This window comes from Athene noctua, chromosome 4, assembly GCF_965140245.1.
Source record: "Athene noctua chromosome 4, bAthNoc1.hap1.1, whole genome shotgun sequence".
Classification (NCBI taxonomy): Eukaryota; Metazoa; Chordata; class Aves; order Strigiformes; family Strigidae; genus Athene; species Athene noctua.
The window spans coordinates 78,587,379-78,611,880 of NC_134040.1; the positions used below are offsets into that span (position 1 = coordinate 78,587,379).

The 24,502-nt window shown below is 38.6% G+C and overlaps 1 protein-coding gene across 13 annotated transcripts in view; it reads left to right on the forward strand.

The window, feature by feature from the left end:
- Nucleotides 1-24,502, forward strand: part of TENM3 (teneurin transmembrane protein 3) — a 419,436-nt gene that overhangs the window by 294,620 nt on the left and 100,314 nt on the right. For all 13 annotated transcript variants that reach the window (XM_074905787.1, XM_074905788.1, XM_074905789.1 and 10 more), the window contains one exon: nt 5,635-5,873. In XM_074905787.1, coding sequence (XP_074761888.1) covers nt 5,635-5,873 — 239 coding nt within the window. The remainder of the gene's footprint in view (nt 1-5,634; nt 5,874-24,502) is intronic.

Sequence of the window (24,502 nt, forward strand, 5' to 3'; positions counted from 1 at the left end):
GGACAGGGAAGGGATCTGAGCCCTGTACTCGGCACTGGGGAGGCCGCCCCTCGATTCCTGTGTTCAGTTTTGGGCCCCTCACTACAAAAAGGCCATTGAATGACTCGAGCGTGTCTAGAGAAGGGCAGCGGAGCTGGTGCAGGGTCTGGAGCACAGGTCGTACGGGAAGCGGCTGAGGGAACTGGGGGGGTTTAGTCTGGAGAAGAGGAGGCTGAGGGGAGACCTCATCGCCCTCTACAGCTGCCTGAAAGGAGGTTGCAGAGAGCTGGGGATGAGTCTCTTTAACCAAGGAACAAGTTATAGGACAAGAGGTATTGGCCTCAAGTTACATGAGGGAAGGTTTAGACTGGATATTAGAAATCATTTCTTTACAGAAGGGGTTGTTAGGGGTTGGAATGGGCTGCCCAGGGAGGTGGTGGAATCCCCATCCCTGGAGGTGTTTAAGAGTCGGGTCAACATAGCGCTGAGGGATATGGTGTAGCTGAGAATTGTCAGTGTTAGGTTAATGGTTGGACTGGATGATCTTCAAGGTCTTTTCCATCCTAGATGATTCTGTGATAAAGAAAGTTATTCTAAGTCACATTTCTGTTGTTGAACACCTGACTGTCTTATATCAGAAGTATTTGGGCTTTTGGTCTGTCTGAGCCTCACTGTCCTTGAATGTTTTGATAATCTATCTCCATTTCTCTAACGACACAGTTTACTGGTAACTTAATCCTTCTGCCCAGTTCATGAGGTTTATCACTTTTTTCCCCCTCCTGCTTTCCCATTTACTGAATTTAGTAGAGGGTACTTCAGTTTTGTTTTCCACCAAGGAAGTGGCAGCACAGAGAAATCTTATTCTATGTGAATATTCCCCCCACAACTTGGAAGAGGAAGAAAACCATCTACATGACAGCAGGTGCACACCAGCACTTGGTGCTCAGAGACTACACAGTTAACTTAAAAGCATGATTATTTTACTTTTATTCATATGCTTGTTTTCTGAGCTGACATCTTTGAAGTTTTTGATGCTGTATTTCTGTCTTTTAAGGGCAGAAGTTTAAGTAAAATGCCTACCAATTTTTAAATAAGGGGATTTCCCAGCTGTCTTTGCATCCAGGAATTAGTTTATGACATAACTTTGTATGTTGCTACTGGTCTGTAGTTTAGATTTGTTAGGTACTAGAATTCCTCTCCCCTAAAACGTTAAGATTAGCAAGCCTTTTTAATAAAAACATATATCAGATAAGCAGACAGAAATATATGCTGAATAAAGGTAAAAGTAGAAGATTATTTGCTTTAAAAAGTGAATTGAATTATTTAATAAAGTAGAGGTAGTTTGTCTTCTAAAATATTAGCATGATTTGCTGGATTTTTATACTCTATACAGCTTAATAAAATATTTAAAGTGCTGTTTACGTGAAGGTCTAGCAAGTGCTTGTTAGATGATCAATTTTGAATGGAAGCTACACTATTGCAGATGCTGTAAGATCCCTATGAGGTGAAACATAGTGTAGTTGCCAGTAAGTCAGTGCCTGGTCAAGTAGTGCAAACAGCTTAGGCTTTAGAAATTAGCTATTCAAGTTCCATGGTTTGAAAAGACAAGATAGATGGATATATAGATAATGAAAATTGTTTGTGGATAGATTATATTTCAAGAACATAAGAATTTCAGCATTATCTGAAAGCAGTCTAGATTTCTTGTCAGATACTGTATCCTTCCGAGTGTCTCATAGGAACACTGTTTGGCATGGCTCAGAGAGGCAGACAAGATGTGCAAGTTCGATAGTGTTACACTTTAAATACTTATCACTCAGAGTTAATGTAGCAGGAGAATCTCTGACAACTTTGTTAGTAACTCCATTCATTAGGAATAGAGAGATCCAAACAAATTCTCTTAACCCAGAGGAAGATGCCAGGCTGGGTTTTCTGTCATTATTTTCCCTCAGCATTCTCTAGCCAGTCAGTGCAACCACAGTGGTATTGTATTCATAGGATTGGAAGCAAAGGAGGGGTATCTTAAAGAGAGGAGTCGGACTGTGTGCTGCCTAGGACTATACACTGCTGAATTCCCACTGCTGAATTCCCACAGCATTCTCTTGGCTGCTCATGGCCTGGATGAGTGTACTCTTCACTGGATGAAAAACTGGCTGGATGGCCGAGCCCAAAGAGTTGTGATGAATGGAGTTAAATCCAGTTGATGGGCAGTCACAAGTACTGTTTACAGAGCTCAACAGTGGGGTCAGTTCCATTTAATATATTTATCAGTGATCTGGACAAGGGGATCAAGTGCACCCTCAGTAAGTTTGAAGATGTCACCACGTTGGGTGGGAGTGTTGATCTGCTTGAGTGTAGGAAGGCTCTGCAGAGGGATCTGGACAGACTGGATCAATGTACCAAAGCCAATTGTATGAGATGCAACAAGGCCAAGTGCCAGGTCCTGCACTTGGGTCAGAACAACTCCATGGAATGCTACAGGCTTGGGAAAGAGTGGCTGGAAAGCTGCCTGGCAGAAAAGGACCTGAGGGTGTTGGTTGACAGCTGGCTGAACATGAGCCAGCAGTGTGCCCAGGTGGCCAAGAAGGCCAATGGCATCCTGGTTTGTATCAGAAATAGCATGGCCAGCAGGACTAGGGAAGTGATCTTACCCCTGTACTCAGCACTGGTGGGGCTACAGCTTGAATACTGTGTTCGATTTTGGGCCCCTCACTGCAAGAAAGACATAGAGGTGCTGGAGTGTGTCCAAAGAGCAACGAGGCTGGTGAAGGGTCTAGAGCACAAGTTTTATGAGGAGCAGCTGAGGGAACTGGGGCTGTATAGTCTGGAGAAAAGGAGGCTGAGAAGAGACCTTACTGCTCTTTACATCCACCTGAAGGGAGGTTGTAGCGAGGTGGGTGTTGGTCTCTTTTCCCAAGTAGCAACTGATAGGACAAGAGGTAATGGCCTCAAGTTGTGCCAGGAGAGGTTTAGATTGGCTATTAGGAAAAATTTCTTCACCAAAAGGTTTATCGAGCATTGGAACAGGCTGCCTAGGGAAGTGGTGGAGTCACCATCCCTGGAGGTGTTTAAAAGACATGTAGACATGGTGCTTAGGGACGTGGTTTAGTGGTGGACTTTGCAGTGTTAGGTTAATGGCTGGACTTGATGATCTTAAAGGTCTTTTCCAACCTAAGTAATTTATGATTCACATATAAAAGTTACAGTTTTCTTTCATTGTCTTTGATGCCCAAGGTGGACTCAGAGCCATGACAGCTCACGTCACCACAGATAGGCAACCATCTCTCAAGTTTATCTATGGGATTAACTCCTCAAAGGCTTTGAGAGTATGGATTACAGTCTCTAGTAGGCTGTGCTGTACCAAACCCAACATCTCAGCTCTTGCTTTCTTGGGGGGGGAAGCAAAAGAACAGAGGCTGTTTTGATGCATTATTTGGTTAAAGCTTAGAGTATATGGAGTTCCACTCAAGTGCTCATATAATGCCAGTTTCCATTTTAAGTCTGTTGAGGTGAACAGGAGCTGAGCAGGAGGATGTGAAAATTGCAGGTTGGTCAGGCAGCTTCTTGTTTTTAACATGAAAGCTGATGTTTAGGAGGAGTATTATTATATCTACTGTATGGCTTTCCTTCAGTCTCCCAAAACAGTACACATTGCACACAGAGGGAAACAGCCACCTTTGTGTTTGGCATTTTCTTGAGATCTATGTAGACATTGTTTGTGAAATATATCTGGACATAGCATTTACCATATGTAGCCAGAAATGAAAGAGCAGTAAGGGTCAAGTGGATAAGACACTTCGTCAGGACTTAATGAATCTACATGCTTCTGTGCGTCTGTAAAAATAATGGTGTTTAAAGGTGTAAAACATTTTTTACATAGGGCTAGTTATTATTATTTTGGTGTTCACTACATAGAAAATGTCACCACTTTTAATGTAGTACCTTCTTAGGATTTAAAGCAACGGGGCTTTGTCTTTTGAAATCGTTGGTAATCCTCTGAGCTCAGAAGCAAAGAAAAATTGGGATGTGCATCGGCAGATCTAGTGCATATCCTTCTGTTGTTGCTGCCAGCAAGTTTAATATTGTTCAAAATGAAGTAACCTATGAGGCATATTTCATGGGATTATGTTTGTAATGCAGATATTTTCAAGGAGAGGGCTTATGCCAAGATGTTCTAGTTCATCTGTTAACCTCCCATAGCAAAATCACCTGCAAATAACAAACCTTGTTTATCAACTGCTGGTATTTTTCTCAGGCTGCAGTGGGGCAAATTAATTTCTAGTGTCTCTACAGCATATTTTCAATGAAGCTGCTATACCTGTATGGGTTGGCCCATTACTGTGCAAGCCTCCAAGCACAGGTCCTGGAGGATGAAAGTCCCATCATCTGAGAAGCAGTCCACAGTGCCACATGGTGTAACTAGAGGGCTTTCCCCTCCACAGCTAGCTCATGTGGTGCTAGAGCCTCTGACCCATAACGTATAGATGGCGTGCAGTAGGCAAACACAGGGTAGTCATGCGCTTGCCTTCAGGAGGACCTGGGTATCAGCAACTCATGTGTGTCTCTTACCTATTAAAAAATGCAAACACCTCTCTAGTTCTGTTTAGCTGTTCGTACACTTGATAAGTTCAAAATTCTCCACGGTGTACTTTCTTACCATTTTTAGCTATAACGTATTCACTTTGCCAAGTCCAATTAGGTAAGGCCAAGCCTTACACTACAGAGTTGCCAACAAAACAAATTGGTGGAAAAACCCCTGGTGCAAAGATCTTGATTTGACTGAGGTTTTGTTGTTTGTAGAGTTGTATACATGTGTCAGGAGAAAAACTCCAGGTAGTATATGCCGTGCTTAGAGGCTCTTCCAAAATATACTTGCATAAACTAAAATTAAAGGATTCTACTGTCAACAGGCTCAGGGAGTAGTATTTCTTTTCGAAATTTTAACTGAAAAAAAAAATGAAGTTTACTGCTAACTCACAGAATGTGTCTTAACTTCAGCTTTGTTTTGCATTTCTGTTGCTGGCTGTGGTTCTCTTTCAGCACTTACTAAATATATTTCTTTAGAGCACTTCCCAAGCTGTTACTAGCTGCTGTATCCATAATCAGATCTTGTTATGGTAAGGTTATGTGCAAGGAGATATCAGTTAGTGAATCGAATATTTAGGACACACAAAAAAATCTTTTAACTGACTAATTTTGGCAAAGCTGCTACAAGTGTGTATCTGAGAGACTGCTGTTTTCTTTGTAGTCAACCCAGGAAGGCTGTGATAAGTGGCCTATAGTCACATTGCTCATTATTGACTTTTTAATGGAGTTCACTGTAGTCTGTAGTGGAAGCCAACAAAAATAAACAGCACCAGAAAGCCTGTCCCTACTTGTTGGATAAACTCTGAGACGCCTCCTCCCTACCACACTGTATCTTGGATAGTTCTGTTCCAGTGTATTAGTAATGTTTGGGGGAGTTCCGTCTTTTCTTAAAAAGGAAATGTATTTTTTATGTGCAAGTGTCATGACAAATATTGCTTCTATGACCCTTTGTAGATTGGACGTTGTTAGCTAATTGAAAAATAGGGAACATTAAACAAAAGACGTATGACTGCCTGTGCTCCAGCTTTATTTACTTTTATACTTTACTATACCCTCTTTCTTCCACAGGCATTTCCTATTCAAAACAGGAACAGGGACCACACCGCTGTTCAGTACCGCAACGCCAGGGTACACAATGGCATCCGGCTCTGTTTATTCCCCTCCTACTCGGCCACTACCTAGGAACACTCTATCCAGAAGTGCTTTTAAATTCAAGAAGTCTTCGAAGTACTGTAGCTGGAAATGCACTGCACTCTGTGCTGTAGGGGTCTCAGTGCTGCTGGCAATACTGCTGTCCTACTTTATAGGTGAGTCCCATTCTTTATAATTATCACCATGAACAAGGATGTCTTATGGATTGTATAGGGGCTGTGATACACTAACCTTTAACTAGCAAAGTTCTTGGTGACAGTAAAAACCACAACACCGATTTAATTATAAAGTCCCAATTGATTAGAAGAAATAGAAAATGTGAATATTTTGCAAGCATTCTGCAGCATGATAGTGGGTGGATTAACTTCAAAGAAGTATTTGAACTGCAATTAAGCTATGTGGTGTCTAGTTCTTGTAAAAGTAAGTGTAATACATAGGCTGTAAAAATTCTCTAATGTGAATATAGCTTGCAGCATGTCCATGGAACTCTTTTCCTCTCGTTTTGTGTGAAATATAATACAGCATCTAGGAATACTGTCACTTATTTCATCATTGTATGCACATGTTGGTGCATAGAGCTAGAGCAGAAGTCTAATACAGACTTCTGATTGCAAGATAGGGAAAATAATTGTCCAAAAGGACAACATGCAGAGCAGATGGAGACTTCTTCCTCTCTTGTGGGTTGTTTATTTTTAATTATTCTCTCTTTTCTCTTTTTGTTTGTTAAATTCGATTTCCTGGTCTTTATCTTAGAGGATTTCCTTTATTTCTTCATCTCTTTAATGATTTAATTTCATAAATGTTGGCTATAAATATTACATAATTTGAGTTTTAGGCAGTTAATGGGGGCAGTGCTTGTCTATGTGAAAAATGGCATTGGCTTTAGTAAGGGAACAGAACAGGCTCTTCTTGTACTTGTAACTTTTCCAGTGGCTTTGTCCAAATTACAGATTTTTTTCACCTCTGAGTCCATAAATGGCCTTCAAAGACTTCTACCTGATTTTTTAATTAGAAGTTTAAATCACCACAGTTATGGAAATATAAGTGTAAGGGTCTGTTTTTTGATATTGGTTGCACTCAGATTCAGAGTCTTTAGGAAGAGGAGAGTCAATCTTTCCTTCCTCTTCTTAAAATCAGTGTGAATTAATAATATACCCTAGAAGGCCTCATGATCTTTATATCCTCATTGCCTTTGTTACAACAGGTTTGCTACATTTCAATCCAAGGCACAGCATAAACTCTGTAAAGCCTTTGAAGTTGTTCTTACTGGGCTGAAGCTCCTGTGAACAATGCAAAAAAACGGGGTTGCTGAGTAGCTGGAAAAATTCCTCTCTGCCAAAGAGACAAAACAGAGCCCCCCGAACACTCTTGGCACTTTGGCTGCCAGCCCCAAAGAGCAAAAGGCATGTATGCAAATACAGGGCTTGGCACTGCTGTCCAGCCCCTTTTGATCATTGGATTTGTGGTTGTTTCATGTGAATGTGCACAGGAGTATGAAAGTGTGGTTTGTAGTTAAGCTCTGACACTACATCTTTTTTTAAAGTGGGATTGAAATAATCCCATTTATAAAACAAATTAATTGCACTCAGTCTCCATAATATTGCCTCATAAGTCATCAGAAGCAAACATCTGCTACTAAATAAATACAAAAGAAGGAATCCAGTATGAGTTATCACTGTCAAGAACTGGAAAAAGCAGCCATGCAGATAGTAAAATATTGAAGACCTGATTCTGAGCTGAGCTCTACACTTTGCTAGCCCTGAAGAGCCAGATTACTTATGAATCTGAGGGGCACAGGAAGATAGCTGTACTGGATTATTTCTCCCACAGGCACATTAAGAAATACAAGCATGTCTAATGCGTCTCTATTCCTGTATTCGGGAAAAAGAGACGAGCTTTCCAGTGAGTGAGAGCTTTCAGCTCCACACATCATTTATTCACATACCCTGTAAAAAAAAATATATATAGCTGTACAACATTTCATGGGCACTCGCCAGCTCACATCCTTGCTGAAATAAACAATGCACAAGGGCCTTCCTCTGCCCGTAGTCAATAGGGAGCTCTTTGCCTACTGGTGATATTACACATATTTCAGCTAACTCAGCAATCTAAATGTAAAATCCAGCACTCAGGGACACTCTCTAGAGAACTTCAGGTCCATAAAACCTTGAATGGATTACACTCATTCATATATGTGGTTTTTCTATCTCTACAGATGTAATATCAGAAATACTCTCCATTTAATAGGCCATCCAAGTATAAATCAGTGGAAATCATTAATCTAAAATGGAAACAGTCCTTCATCTTGGTTAACCTTTTCATAACAGGTGTGAAAGGGAAATGGCTGACTAGGAAATTGGTCATAACATAAAAAGATGGGAAGGACTGTGGTATTGTGTGACCTCTAGCATCCTGTGACATGCCTCTAACACAGTGGTCTGGCTTGTCTGCTGAGGCTTACAGCAGCTGAGGTGGCCTGTCACATTTGTAAAGCCTGTTTGAGACATGCTTTGAACTCCACAGAAAGACATTGCCACAAGCGTGAAAATGCTACGGCCCTTGCTGCAAAATATGCCAGTACACGTTGATAAGGAACGTAGCGTGGCTGGTGTCCTCTGTGTGACTGTGGCAGCTGCAAACTGAAGAACTAATAGGACCACTCACCCGGTGAACGGTGATGTAACCAGGCCCTTCTCAGAAAGGCAGAGAGATGAATGTGGCATGCCCAGGCTTATTTTAGTTGCGGTGGATACAGGGCAGAGAAAGTGACTTCAGATCCTGCTGCCTCTGCTCAGGCAACATAAGGCAGAAGAGACAGTTTGCTAGACTTCATGTCTGCCTTTGCAGAACTGCTCAGTCAATTACTGCTCCATCAATTAGCCCAGCCAGAGGAAGGAGCTACATCGAGAGTCTCGTCTGTCTTGCACTTCTTCCATCACTCTGACATGAAAGACTCCTACATTTACAAAGTCTACAAAGAGGAGGTGAGAGCAGAGGGTGTCAGCATGGGTAGGCACCAGAGCAAACGCTGCATTGTAGGGCCACTGAATGCAGCCCTGGGGGTCACAAGGAATTGAAAATGTTATTTCAGGAAAGTCTCACTTCCAGCCTCCCCAAATAGTCTGGCTTTTCCAGACCTTGTTGTGTCTCTCCACTGTTTTACAATGTACAAAAGTGTTTTAAGTTTACCATTCCTGTGAATGAGACCTCCTAATTTTTAGAGAAAATAGAAGTGAGTTGTGGGAAACGTTGGTCCTTTGTTAGATGCTTCTTCTACTGTTAAATCACTGAGAAACAAGGAGTTAAGCAACAGAAACATGCAAATGCTGAACCAAAACATAGAGCAGCAAGATGTAGAGGAGTGGAATTTAAAAATAGCTCCAGTTTAGAGTAGAGGATTCAAAGAAAAGTTCCCTGAAATAATGGGTTAAAAATATGGGGAATAAAGAATATAAACTGCCTCATTTGGGGATAAAGATGATACTGGAATTTCTTCAAGCTTCTCATTTGCTTAACTGCTATCCATAATCAGGTTTGCAACTGTGGAAGAAAATGACCAATTTTTTTCCGACATGAACATTTTAGAATCTTTTTCCCTGTTTGGAAGACTAGGAAGAGCAGTATTAAATTTAAGCTATGAAAGAGTAAGAAATATGAAGTTGCCTTAGTTTGACCTCTTTCTATATACACATTAATAGTTTTACCCAAACTCTCTGTGTGAGAGCCAGAAATAGAGTCCAGCTTTACAATGTGCAAGACAAAACAGAACTCTGTCCTTTGTCTCCCCATGGCTTACTGCCTCATTCAGCATCCATCATTTGCAGTGAACAAATGAAGGGAAAGTTTTGTAGAGCAACTCCTAGGTCAAACATGGGCATCAAATCAAAGTTTCATATGTAGCCTCCATCCTTCATTTTTTTACCTTTTGGGATATTCTCTTTGTGGTTTTTTTTCTAACAGAAAAATTCACTGTGCAATTATAGAGAACTACATCAGTCAGGAGGAGTTGTTTCTAATACGTTGTTGCACAGCACAGACTGACCAGCTATATTAACAGACTGATTGGTACTGTACTAATTATTTCTTCTTCAGTGTGGATTCAACATTGCTGGATGAAATTAATAAGAATTTGGGGACATCAGGGCCCCTCTTTCTTCCCCAGGAATTGCTCTGGCAGTTGATTCTTCATTGCCAATGGCCCTATCTTGGCGTTGTTGAAGTCAATAAAATAAGTTAGTGCCATTTTCAATGGCACGGAACCGGAGAGGTGAGCAGTGATCTCAGTGCTGGAATGACGCAATACCAGATTCAGTCAACTAAGCTTGAAGAGCTGTATGCTGAAAGATTGCATGCATCTGTCATGAACATTGTCTTATGTCTACTAAACAGGTTCTACGAACACAGAACAGTCTTTGAGTACACAGTGACACCTGACATATTCAGTCAAGCCTCTGCTGTCCTGACTTCTTCACAACAATCTTTCATATTTCCAAGTCTGTTGAGAATTTTACCTTCTGTGTACCTTGGGATTGGTCATTTTATTAGCCTTAACTCTGCAACCGATGGTCAGGAGAAGAATATACACCAGCCAGCTATTCTTTGTGATAAAGCAAATATTTAAATATCAGTGATAACAGAAGGACATCTCTTCTGTAGGGAAAAAAAAAAAAAGGAAAGAGGAATTTTATTTAATTTAAAAGGCCACAGGACTACTTTTATCACTACTGCTTACTGTGAACAGTTAAGCAAATCCATTTTGGACAGAAAAGAAAGCTAATATTTAGACTTAACAACTGAAACATTGTCTGGGAAAACATATCTTTTAGTTTATATTTCATTCTGTGAGAAACAGTAGAAAAACTGCTGTTCTGTTGTGACACAGAGATGACCATACAGTCATAACACAAATTGCAAATGAAATGTGAATGGAAAAGAGATACCGGATTTGAAAGCTGTGTTTGATAATTACAGATAATTCATATTTTCCACATTTGTATAAAAATAGATACATTGTGCTTATTCTGTGGTTATTACATTGTGCATTCATGCTTTTTGTCCATCTGAAAATGTTACTATTTTATCATCGTCTCAAGATACTTAAAGTAAGCTGAAAATTTACATGCCAATAGTTTTCTAATAATGAACAACTATCTTCAGAGTTATCTCAAAAACTTACTAACAATAATAACAGAGCAACTTCAGATAAGAGGTTTTAAGGTAGAAGGAGAAGGAGGTTGCCAGGAAAAATGGCAAATAGGTTTCATCATTAGAGGAGGCTGGCACAGAAGGATACAGGGTGTGAAAATTACGTTTTAGGGTCAAATAAATATCCTTCAGGTGAGTTTTGTGTAATCCTTAAAAATTAGAAAATTGTCTGTTTCTGCTGACTGAGGTTAACTTTCCATGTCTCCAGTGCTGTTTCCAAGCTTGTTGTCTGTGGTTCTCCTATATTATTCAGGACTTAGTGTGGCAGCTGCTGGCATTCATTCACATCTATTCCCAGACTGCAGAGGACCAAATGCCTTTCTTGTCGGACTCAGTAGCAGAAGTCATAGTAGGGCAGAACCACCCTCCACAAAACTAATGGACTTAAAGCTGTGACAATTATAGAACTGAATTTTTGTGACTAAAGCAATGACTGAATATACCTGTACTCAAACTAAATCAATTTTACTTTATCAATAAAGAACAATATAATATTTCTTTTTGATTGCAATGCCAAGTTAACATTATTCTGCTCTTTGTAAAGCTCAATTACTGCCAAGAATGAGAAAAACAACTTAATTAAAAATGCCATTTAAATGGAATTTTTATTATAATGCCCAGCATAGGTATTGTAATTAGCAGGCATGAGGGAGAATATAGTTTAGTTGCCATTAATCACCTTTCACTATGTGTTTATAGAAACTGGTTTTCTCTTTGACCTACATTTAATTTTGAGTATTGTAGTGCTATTGTCACTGAGAGTTTCATCAAGAACTTTTGTGTTTGCACATTCTCTCCCCATTTCTGCCTGCTTCCCTAGGTTGTGCTGGGACATTAGCTATGACTGGAGCTTCACTGAGGTGTGTGAGTTGGAAATACAGTCCCTGTCTGCAGTTACATGGCAGATCTTTACAGTTTGCCAGGTTTATGCTCTCACCCCATTTCTCTTTCCATCAAATTGGAAGCATTGAAGTAGACTAATAGATTTATATTTCTGATTCCTAAAAAAAACCAAACCAACCCAAAACAAAACAAAAACCCAAATATTTTGTCTTTTCTCTTGGTCTGCTGTCATCATTTGAAGAAAATCCTCGTATCACAATGTATTCAAACAACCGTCTGAAAATCTACATCAGGGAAACTTCTCTTCTATGAATCTTTCTGAGAAGGCATAATGGCTATCTAAGCACAGCTTTTTACTGTTGTCTGATTGCACCAAGTACTTAGGAGAACCACATCAATGTCTCGTGTTCTTGCTCAGTGTGTGCCTGTGTCTAAAGCTGTGAAGGCAGCCACCATCTGCAGCACTACAGAAAGTACATCGCTCCTTGCAAAGCTATAGGCAACTTCTCATTTTAACAATACAGATGGGACTTTTAGGGAAAGCTGGGGGAAGGCAACAGCAGTGTTCCCTGTCATCCTTTCTTACCCCAAACTAAAGGTTTCTGGTATCAGTTCAGTCTTGATGAGAGTTGGAAGTGTCTGCCTGTCAGAAGTAAGAAGCTGTGGATTAGGTACGTGATGATGTCTTGCTTCTGTCCAGAATAGACATTTCCAGATCTTGATCAATTCCAAATATCCTGGGCAGCCAGAAGCTGGTTGCCTCTGATGGCAACACCCGAGCTCTGCTCTGTGGCTGTCAAAATCTGTTTGCCTGTTGTTTTAGACATCAGGGACACATCAGTGACACGTTGCTCTTCTCTGACAGAAGAGCAGATAAGTGGTCTAACTACAAGGCAGAACCAAAGGGTATGTAGTCTCTTCAGTTAGACCTGGTGAATGCAATACAGCACAATTATTTAACAGGTAGAAGCCGCCACCTGAAATTTCTCAAGGATTTTAACATCCTGAATGGACCTTAGGAAAGTCCTCAAAGTTTGAAGTACCAGTGTCCTAGTTCCATTTCAGCACTTAATAATCTTTAAAAACAGAACTCTAAAAGACGGATAATTAATATTTGTAGGCCATGCCTTACTAACATAGGTTCAGGCAACTCCTTTCAGTCACTTCTGCGTGTGCTTTGTAAATCATAGTATTCAGATACACATGTGACTGCCCACACTGTTTTTATGCTTTAACATGAAGCTTAGTATTACAGCTAGTACTTCCATGGCTTTCTACATTGCAGGGGTTTTCAGCTATGTCTAACATGAGATCAATTCATTTTCCCTGGTATCCATAGCTATGACTTCCAGGTATCTGTATGAGTTTCATACAATGTTTACAGCATTGCTGATGAGCTCATTGTGCCTCTTTAGTGTGGAAGTATTTTGTAAACAATAATGTAATTTCTTACGTTTATCTTTCTTTCAAAACTGTGAGACAGAGAATGATTAGTCAGAAAATGAAGTTAAACTTCACCACTGTATTGGGCTGAAAGTGTTAGTTGGGCTGAAATAGTACAAAATCTAAACATGTTGAACATCTGTGTCTTGAAGCATGAACATTAAATGTACTTTCTTGTCTCCTGCAAGAATACCATTATGGATAATGCCTTTTGTTGGTGTTTTTTAAGTAAAGATCTTGTTACTGTGTTTCAGACTAAGTGCAAAGCATAATATAATATTTACTATTTCAGGAGTGCACAGTATTAATATTTGATTGGTGTTGTGGATGTCACATGCTATTATTGTTAGTGGCAGTGAGAGTAAAACATTCATTGAGAAAGATAATCCTCACACAGAAGGATTTAGGAACATGTAATTGGCAGTCAGGAGGTTAAAAGAGACTTGACAAGATTTCAAGGGATTAAAAAAGTTAATCTGTCAAGGAGCATACCCACCTGTGCTCTGAAAAAGGCTTGTATTCTAATTAAGATTTATCACAAGGTTTTTGGCAATAGTCCTGTCACCCTTCCACTTTTGCTCAGTGGAGCAAATTGAAACCCAGTAATCCTGGCAACGTAACAGGTGTAGTAATAATCTGCAAGATGACATGATGTCATTGTCCATAGCTCCCACACTGTGTGATTCTGCCATCATACTGTGATGCAATATGATGAGTTTTCAAAATCTGGATGGTGTTTCCAGGAAGACTGAAATCTCTTGCAAGCAGGTTATGTAGAGATGTGGGCTGTTCTACTCTACTCCTATAGTCTTTTGGCAGACCCCCAAGTAGTAGCAATTTTTCAGTCTGATAAGAAATTAAGTTAAATTACACCAGCTACTTTTTTTTTTTTTTATAAATAGCAAGCTTTGAGTAATCCAGAGATGCAGTTCCTATTTTATCAATGAAGGTAAACATATAGTATGTTTTAGTAGTATGTAAGCATATGTAATACCTCAAATGTATGCTTATATTTAAGAGATTTTGCAAAGCAGAGACAAAATTACTCAGGTGATTACTCAAGTTGTTGCAGACATGAGATTACAGTCTCCTCTTCTTTGCTGGTAGTTTCCATTTATTTCTAACTTGTGTGTGTGAAGAAAGAATCCAGCCCTTAGAGATGTGCTATCTGCTGTGATATGTGAATTATAATACATGCACTAAAACTGGTAGATTTGTGCATAAATTGCATCTTTCCTGTAAAAGGGAGTCTTTTCGTGAATCTTTTCTATGAAGAGAACTGCTTTGTCTCTTCTTGAATGCCTTAAAAAATTCACGCTGTTAAAAATGTCTGATGTAGATGAGATATTGGTAAACTTCTCCATATACAAGCACTTTAGAATGAAAAGGACAAGTACATGTGTCCAAACTTGCTTTGAGCAATATCATTTGATGTTACATTTATGATTGAGATTGTAAGAACACGTGGGTTTTATATAGGTGTAATTACCCCACTGCAGTGATTAATTATGGATGAAGGTTAGGTGTCCTCTGAAGTACACAGGAATCTTTAAGTATGAGATCCTTCATTTTCACACTGATGCCATTTCAGACAATTTCATTCACAAAAACAATAAAATAATGCTGTCTCTTAGGAATAGCCACCTGTAACAGCATTTGTAGTGTTATAATCCAGGAAAAACAAATATGCTACAGCTGTTTAGATGTGGATGTTTGCATTTGAAATGCTCAATTTTCCTCAATAATAAAACCAATCAAACAAAAGGAGAGTGGTTTTGCGAACATTTGCTGAGGAGGATGACACAAAAGCATCTCTCAATAACTCTATAGAAGGAGTAATATAGGAGGGGGTTAGATATTATAAATGAGTATCAGCCATTTGGAAAATTAGCTAGCTCCAGAAACCTTTAAGTAAAGAAACACGTATCTTTCCTCTGTTTTTTATTGAAAAATACTTCTAAATTACTGTTACTATGGTACAAGACAAGTATTATTTTTATTTCAATAATACACCTTGAAAACTCTCAAACAGCAGCCATCTGCTTAGAATTAATACCCTTTGCTGACCACTGGTTTACATGAGTTTCACAGGGTGTAGCACAATAACTGGGTACAGAAAATTTATCTTCACTTGTGAAAGCTCCGAACTCATCTGTTGTTTCATCTTCTCTTTCATCTTTGAAATGCCAAGTTTCACACCAGTTTTTATTGAGACATTTCTGCTGGACAGTGGGTCCTCATTTGACTTGCTCCAAATGTTTTCACACTGCCAAGGAATAGTGCTTTATGTTTTCAACTTATTTGCCAGGTTTTTGGTCCCCAGAAGCTTCTTTTCTTCTCTCTCCCGTTAGTTATCTCAAGTAGAGGTAATGATATTGAGGCATCCGCATGTTTGAAAACCCTTTTTGTTATTTCAATTCATCTGGAGCCAAAAGAAGAGGATTATTTTGAAACATGTCCTTATTACTGATCCAGTATCTTTTCAGACAGCAAAAGGAGTAGTTGGTTTTCTCCGTCAGTTTTATAAGTGACTGCTGCTTTAGTGCTGACTGCCTATTCTTAGTATCACCTGTAGGATTTTACAGTTCAGTGTTGTGGCTGATTTTATTTTAAGGGGAAAAAAATCAATATGAAACTGTAATCCTAACTTGTTTTTCCCAAGGCTTACATAACTCTTAAAAAGCACAAAGTGGCTTACAGACTGACTTGCGAGAACAAATCACTGGCTTTACAAACAATTAGCAGTAAGGTTGTCTTTATGTCATAGATTCCTTTCATAAATCGTATATGATAAATTATTATTAGTAGTATTTCTCATGTACCTACAGTATATCTTTGTTCACAGGAATAGTTTCATAAAAGCCACGTCTCACTTTAGCAAGGCCTCTGGAGGAACATGGTGTGTTATTCCAATGCACATAAAACACATTAATGACTATATAAGAAAGGATGCTCCATCTAGTAACTAGTCCTTCCTGAGTGTCTCTGGCCCAGACACACAGAGCTGCTTAGGCAGTTGTGATTTCTGGTGATGTAGTGAGAAACTGTGTCCCTGTGAGAAACTGAGCTAAAACAGAGGGTGATGGATAGATTTCAGTAGGGGGATGACTGCAGTCGCTGAGCTGACTTAAACCTTGGTTTTTTGAACCAAGGATTTGCGCAAGATTGTTTACTTATGCAGATAGCTAATGGCTTACAAGTTTGTATTGGAGGTAAGTTAGAGTTGTGTAAAAAGGCCTCTTTGGCGGTACACTCAGCACATCCATTCTGTCTTTAAATACGGATTTAAGTGGTAATTCTGTGGTTTTACAACTTGATCTGCATGTAGTGATTGGTTTATACATCTACATAATTGCACAGTTCAGGTAGGTGAGTGGTAATAATCACGGATAGATATAAATCATCATGAAGAAGTTTTGTAAAGAGGTTATAGGTTATTTTGTTTGGGCCTCAATCACATACTTTTGATCTACAAGTGGACCACTGTAATCGTAATATCATGAAGCCTAACAAACAGCAAAGGATTAGAAAACCTATATATTGACTTCCACATTCAATCAACTTCCATATGATCTCAGCAGGAAATTCAAAACAAAAGCTAATTTATGGAAAAATATGTAGTTCTAATCACAGTTTAGCTCCATGGGGTTCCAAATAACACACTACAATCTCTACATGCAGATGCTTTCATCTTACATTCCAGATTTGGTAACATTCCAAAAGTTCTTATCAAACTTTATTATCATCGTTTATTAAATCATACTACATCTCTCCTTATTGCATGTTTACTGTAATATTCTGTCATTCTTAATATGGAATAAAAAAATCTTTGATCTTTTTTAACCTGTCATGACATGGAAATATGCAACAAATATATACTATTCACTATATACTATAAAATCCCAGCTCACTGTGTCCTTTGAACATCACATTAATTGGCCCCTGATGCTTGTTCCTTTGGTTCTTAAATCTTTTCCTCAGACTGCACTTCTCTATGCCATCAACATGCAAATAGGTTATGCATGATCATGTAGTGCCATTTCATTATTATGATATTCCCTCAAGAGATTTGTGAGGTTTTGTTGGGTTTGGGGTTTGGGAGGTTTTTTGGTAATAAATAAGTCTTTTAAACTATATAAATGGTTGGGCCCATGCGTTGATGCTGTTGCCTAAGACAGATGTTTCCAATGACTTTTGAGACATTACATCAGCATTGCTTTTCTTAACACTTTGAGGGCTGCGAGCTAAAGGATGTCGCCCTGAGCAAGACTTCTGTTGCAGTTGTGGAAAAAATAGATAAGCACAAACCTGAGCCTCAGCTGTTTTCCAGAAAGCAAGTGTAAGGGAGGAAAGAGAAGGAGTTAAAGACTGAGAAGGAAGAGAGTAAAGAAATGCCTGAAGGAATACAGAGAAGTAATTATCCTGCAGTCTTAACCCAGTCTTGAAAAGCATAAATCAGGGGAAATTTTTTTTCCTCCCCCTCAATGCTTGACAACAAAATCATTGATTATGACTTTATTAGATAGAAACCCAAAATTTATGGGATGGTTTTCATGCCTTTGTATGAACTAAAAGAGACAAAACAACCCTCATCTCAAAGGCATCTAATATGCACTTCCCCATCATTTCTGTACCTGTGATGATTTTTCACCATCTTGTTAACTGTGAACAACATTATCTGAAAAAAAAATAAGCTATGTTCAGGAGAAAGCCCAGGATAATACTAAAGACCATTTAGGTAATACTGAAGAATATTACATAATGGGGAATATTCAGTGATCATAAGAATAAATGGACAAATCTGAAACAAGACATGAGATACATCTTATTTAAGAGGCTACTGAATAATGATCTTTGTTTCTGTTTTAAGAAATCTGGATTCTCCCTTAAGCTTTGAATGTGCCTCACATAGTGCTGTTGACAGAATTAGACCATTGTTATATAAAAGTCCCTGGCTTGACAACTAAAATGAAACATCAAGCCATAAAAGTTTTCAGAGGAATAAGCATTCCATTTTTCGGTAAAGGTAGCAAAAATAGTTACAATGAGACTACCACACATCTTCCTTAACAGTTCAAATGCAACAATACTTTGAAATGGTGTATAATTGTCTTTGATTAGTGGTCAAAGAAAGTAAGTTTATCCACAGTAGATAGCTGATATATCTTTGTTGCTATTTTTTTTTCTCAGAAATTTTTTGTGATGTGCTTTGCTAATTCTTTGTTAAAAGGTTCCAAGAAAAAATGAATAGAGTATAAAGGTTGGATTTTTTTTACAGGAGAAACAGTAAAATCAATGGACCCATTCAACAGTTCAGGATTAAAGGAAACTTTTTCAGTTACTGTATTGATCTTGATAGGTATCACTAAGTTTTTCACATAATGCTATATTGAAATGGCTTACATTCAGAATACAGGTTCAGAAACGTTTATATTGTGCTCCTGGTGACTAACCTTCTGAGGATGCTCAAAAGCATGTACTTTAAGTTATTTTAAATTTAGAAATAACAGGCTTTTTGTTGATTTGAGGAAAAAAAGTAATAAATAAAGACTTTATCTTTGTAACTTTTAATTCACTTTATTTAAAATTTTAATTAACTTTTTAATTCACTGTTTGATCTGCAGCAACATCCAAGGCATCCTATTATCTTAGAAAAAAGCAAATGAATGCAAATCACTGACAGTTGATTTGCACATCTTCTGGTCCACTCCAGGTCCTTCAGAATAAAATGGGTTTAGATTCTAATTATACTGCAAGAAAAATATATGGGAGATAATTTTAAAAACCACTTCAATGTTCAAATATTTCATTTGAAAATGTATTGCCAACAGGAAGATGAACTAGAAGATAATCCTTCAACAAGATTGAGCAATAATTGCAATTTGCTTAGTTTAAATTATAATCTTTTTGCATTGCTTTAAATATAAATGATATTCACTTTTCCTTATGTGCAAGTGTGCATATATATTATTCTATTAATTCTAGGGAAGCAATTTTGTAAATCATGGTTTGAAAGCACCAGCGCCTAGAAATAAAAAGCTGTAGCAGTCCTGGAAGATCAGTTCAGTATCTTAGCAAGAAGCTCGTCTTCAAGCACAGTTTCATGAATAATAAGATTTGATTACCATACCTTGACACATGGGAGAAGGGAAGGAGGGTCGCCAACATCATTCAGTTTCTCCTGCCAACTTTCCCCACACTGTCGAGTTCTTTATATTTATAGAACATACGCTATAGGCCTTATCTCTAGAGGTCTTGGGGAGATGCTTGCTACTCAGAGATAGCTGGTGTTTTTTTCTGCTGCTAGTGTTAACTTTTCATCTGTCATTATTCTAAGAGCTGGAGGAACATGGGAAGTCTGTTTCCCAGTTCAGGCAACTCTGTTGCTGCTTCTTTCTACTTAGAAGAATCCTCCTATCTGTGAATTCTTGTTTCCCTGAAATGCACTGTATCACTTTTAGAATTCTTTCACTGCAAAAAGCAAGTTTACCAAACTCAGGATGGAAGCTGTTGAACTACTGGCATTTCTGACCAGCACTTCAGAGACTTCAGACTCAAACTTTGGTTACCTCTCCAGTTACTGTAGGGCTACTTCTGTGAATAAAGCCTGTGCTTATATGTATATGGGTTTGCTTGTTCATCCTTATCACCTGCATCTTTAATGCTTTCACTTGCACAGCTTGTAGGGGATTTGCTATGCCCTTTGTTTTTCATATGAGGCTATTTATCATTTACAGTACTTTAAAAAAAGATGTGGTTGATCCTGGTGAGTTATGATAGACATCCTTAAATTTTGACTAGAACAATAAATAAGTTGCTCTGTTTTTTACTGCATATTGCTACTCTTTCCTACAAAGAAAAAAATACTCTCGCTTTCTGATAACAGTCATAAAGCCCAGCATTGTATGTATATTCACTTGTGTCCGAACTTTGTTTTCTGTTCAGAACTACATCTTGCATACTGGAGGATGCTAACACCTGTCTAATTTCTTTATCAACTAGCTGTCCCTATTCTTTTACCATTCAAGTGTATGAGGAGGCAAAAAAAAAAAAAAACAACAACAAAAAACCCAAAAACCTCAGACAAGCCCAGGTTTTGCTAAATGGAGAAGCAGCTACATAAATTGGTTTCCTGTTACAGTTCTTTTTTGTGCCTCTCATAACTTTGGCAGAAGAGAGCTTTGAGCTAGTGAGCAAGGCAGCGAAGGGGAAGCACTCCCCGGTCGAATGCAGCAGGTAGTTGTCAGCTCTCCCAGTTCTAGTTTTGCTACGTAGTTACATAAATTATCCATCTCTGTTACCATCTACTAATAAAGGGACTGTTTTCTTTTTGGCTTGCTGCAGAAAGTCTTGAAGAGGGTTTTGAAGTGGTAATACAGTGTGTTTGCTCAAGAACAAGTTCCTTGTAAAGAGAATGTATAAAGCACAGCAATACTCGCTTGAGAAAGGAGCGTGCGAGACAAATGGGCTGGCAACTTCAAAAGAATGAAAGGACCTGATAGCAGCAACTTCTTCCTGAAGCAGATTAATGTAAAATGTTTTACACGGTATAAGCTAGTCATAATATTTTTTTCAGGTGTTTGCTGTGAAATGTATTCTTAGTTGCTATTTTAATTATTCAGTGGAAATGAAGGCCTTGTAGACTGATTACAAACCAAAATAACTAGACCTCACTTACAGAGTGAAAGGTAAGATCAACCAAGCTTGAAAAAGCAGTTTAAGGTCGTTTAGAAACCCTTCGGTGAACTGTGTGTTGACAGATGGTAAAATTACCTGATAGCCTGTAACAAATGATAGCTTTTTTGTGTTAACATCAATGCTACTGTAGGTTTAAATGTACTCCTTTATCTGAGCTCCAAATCTTTTGAATATCCCAGTTCATTTGACATGTTCTGCTTTGCAGAAATATAAAGGGGGATGGGTTAAAAGCACAACTGTTAGTTTGGTTACTGTTTATATGTTTGAGATTTGTTCTGGAGAATTCAGCCATATCCACCAGCACCACCCAGACACCGGTGCTGTGTTCATGCCAAGAGCAGCATGGATCCTAGAGGAATTCCTCCTCTCTGATACCTGTCCTTCCCATTCTATTAGAGGCAATTAAGTCCTCACCATTTAAACTATCACCACACTCTATAAAGGCTGGCCATAATGCTGGTAATTTGGCCAGCAGCAGTACAAATACCACCATAAACAACTCTGTCAGTCCTAGTGTAAAGTGCTATCATAACTCCAGCAAGCGAAGAGGATCTGTTGGTAGCTAAAGATTACTTTGAAAAATAGAGATGAGGACTTAAGCATCAGAATAGGCAGAGAATATAATAATCTGTTTCTCTTCTTAAAAAGTCATCCTGTTCCTGATAGGAACAATCATCACAATCTTGATACAAGCAAAAGGAGGTTTTTGTTAGGGTTTGTGGGCATGTTTCGAATTGTGACAACCCATCTTTCCTCCCATCCCCTGAGGGTTCATCCATGCTTGCAGCTGTGGGTTATTTGGATTCAGTTGTTGTGGTCCACGACCACAGCCATGACAAGCTGCGTGCCTTCTGGTTAGAGGCATCTGGCATTCTCAGACAAGTCCTTGCTGTCTTCAAACATATCCCAGTATTGAAAGTTGTTCCAGTGTTAGTACCCTCTTAGATTTGGCAGACTCAGAACTAGTTACTCTAGGAAGGGTCTCTTGTCTTCTTTGTCATTGTCTAACACTAAGTAAGTGACAAATTGAATGGGAATAAACCAGACCTGACAGGTGATATCTAATCCAAAAATCAAGGAAGTGCTTTACATTAGATTTGGGACTAAAATAGCAGCTGAGAGTAGAGAAGTATATTTTGCTTTATATGTTTTTGCTTTAATTTTGCTTCATATGTCAAATTCTTTATAGAAGGAAGTAAACCTACCATTTCTCTGAACATAATAGAAAGAAAGGAGAAAAGGATTGAGCTCTTACATCCAAAGGTGGACAATGGTGGACCCCTCCCTAGACCTGAGGAAATCAAACAAACATATATGCCACTGCAGTCTGCCTGTATCATCCCCCTCTGGAAATTCAAAACTAGTTCATAACATTTGACTTGAAGGTGTCGGACCCCCAGCTGAGGCATGCTCCCAATGTACCGTTATCAGTACCAGGTGCTGCTTATCATACTTATAGGGGCATCAGGAATTTTTAACAGGTGCCTCACTGTCCTCATAACACTGATAAGGAGTTAAGGTTTGCTTTTATAAAGACGGCTGGCTGTGAAGAGACAAATCTTAATTGACAAAATAGCGCCTGAATTTGTCTTATTCAGTCAATTTACCCATGTTCTTAAAGTTCCCCGTTTCTAAAGAAATTATGCCTTGTATTTTGATCCTGTATCAACAAGCCTAATTCTTTCATGTTCTCATATGTTTGTAATGAAAGGAGAATTCTCTAAATTCCACAGTGCTGTCTCAGAGTGATTACATAGTTGAATTATTTAGTGTATTAGTACACACTGTAAGTTTTGGGTTGTCACTGGAGTTGTCAAGCAACATTTTGGTCTGCTTCAAAAATCTGATATTCGCAATCCATGAAACAGCTGCATGTATCCCTCTGTCCCTTTTTATTAGACGTTGTTTACTGAACTTGGTGGTAGTTCAGTGTCAAAGTTGAGAGAGCAATAGTATTTTTGAGGGATACAACTACTACTCACCATCTTTGACGGTGAGCTACAGTGGGGCTCACATCAGTACAAACACAAAGAAAAGGTAATTGTCACTTACCTTGTAGTAACTACAGTTCTTTGAGAAGTAATCAATATAGATCCCACAGTCCTTGCTTTTCAAGACTTCAAATTCCAGCTGTTTTGAATTATGAGGGAATGGCTAGAAGGTCATGTTGGAGCTTCCCCTTCTGATCTCCCAGTGGAGCATGGAAGAGTCCCAGGGCAGGTACGCAGCACCAGCATACAGAGCTGTTAATGATGTTCTAAGCTCATGTGTTTGGAAGGGATGCACTTCTAGAGTTACAAAATGAATGTTGCTTGCTTTCTTTCTCCTGAAGAGTATTAAAAGTAATAAGAAGCCAGCAAAGTTAGGAAAGGTGATTTAGACCTCCAGACCAAAGACAAGAAATGTACTGCGTTTGAATCATGAAATATTTAGCTATTTGCAGTCTCTCATTGCTGCCAGTGATGTGAACTAGTATAACAGATATTACAGTTTGACCCTAGGGATTTTGATGAAATATATTAAACAGATACAATCATCAGATAATTAATACATAAATAATAATTTCAGCTGAGGTAGGGCCAAAATAATAATGGCTAATTCTAGTGATGTGCCAAAAATGGTGGTGGTTGGATTTATGGTTTAACAGGAGATGAGAGGGGAAAAAAAGAAAGAAGGTTTTAGGGTCAAGGAACATTCTACATTATCAGGCTTTGACAGGCAATTTAAGGTCTGAGAAAGAAGAGTAATAGTAGTGTCGGAGACTTGGAACAAAGAGATATGTCATCTATAGTGAGGATTTCAGTCTTTGAAGGATTCAGTAATAGGTCTTTGGTTGTATTCTGTTTTTTTGTTTTGTTGAGGGTAAGGGGGAGGGTTTGAGGCAAAGACCTGGCAGAAAGGGTCTTAATCCTGTAGGTTTTGATGTCTGCCTGACTAAACTTCCACTGGTGTCTATTCGTCTTAAGTAAGGGTTGCCATGGTCAATACAGAGAAGTTGAAATATCAGAGATGAAACCAAAAGGGATGAAGAATTGTCATTTGGATAGACAGAATTAATTAATTAATTAATAATACTGACTACTATAGCAGTGATCTGTTTCAGAGACAGGAGAAGCAGAATCAACAAAATACAGTGAATTATTGTCCTTATTAATTAAAAAATATTATTACAGATTATTTTTTTTTTCAGTGCATTTGTATTCCCCAGTAGCCCTGAAAGATTATTCCAGCTTTGGAGATAACTGCTCTCGTGGAATGAGCAAACCCATGTTATACCAAACACAAATCAGAGTAATTACAATAGAATTAATTTGGGTGGTGTCATAGAGTCATTGGAAGAGAAGGAAATACACCATAGACAGCAAGAAATTGCATGTTGTGTGTATCACAATATAGCATTAAAGTGATTTATTTTTTCCATATTTTTGCTCTGAAAGTTTAGATGGGGGGTTCGTTAATCCCTGGTGATACCAAGGTTCCTTAAGTAGTTCCCCCTAACACCATGGAAGGTTGACATAGCTTAGCTAAACTTTTTAACATGGAATCACCTTTCTAACAAATGTGGTTGTGGGGAATTAGTAGTTCAGAAACCTAG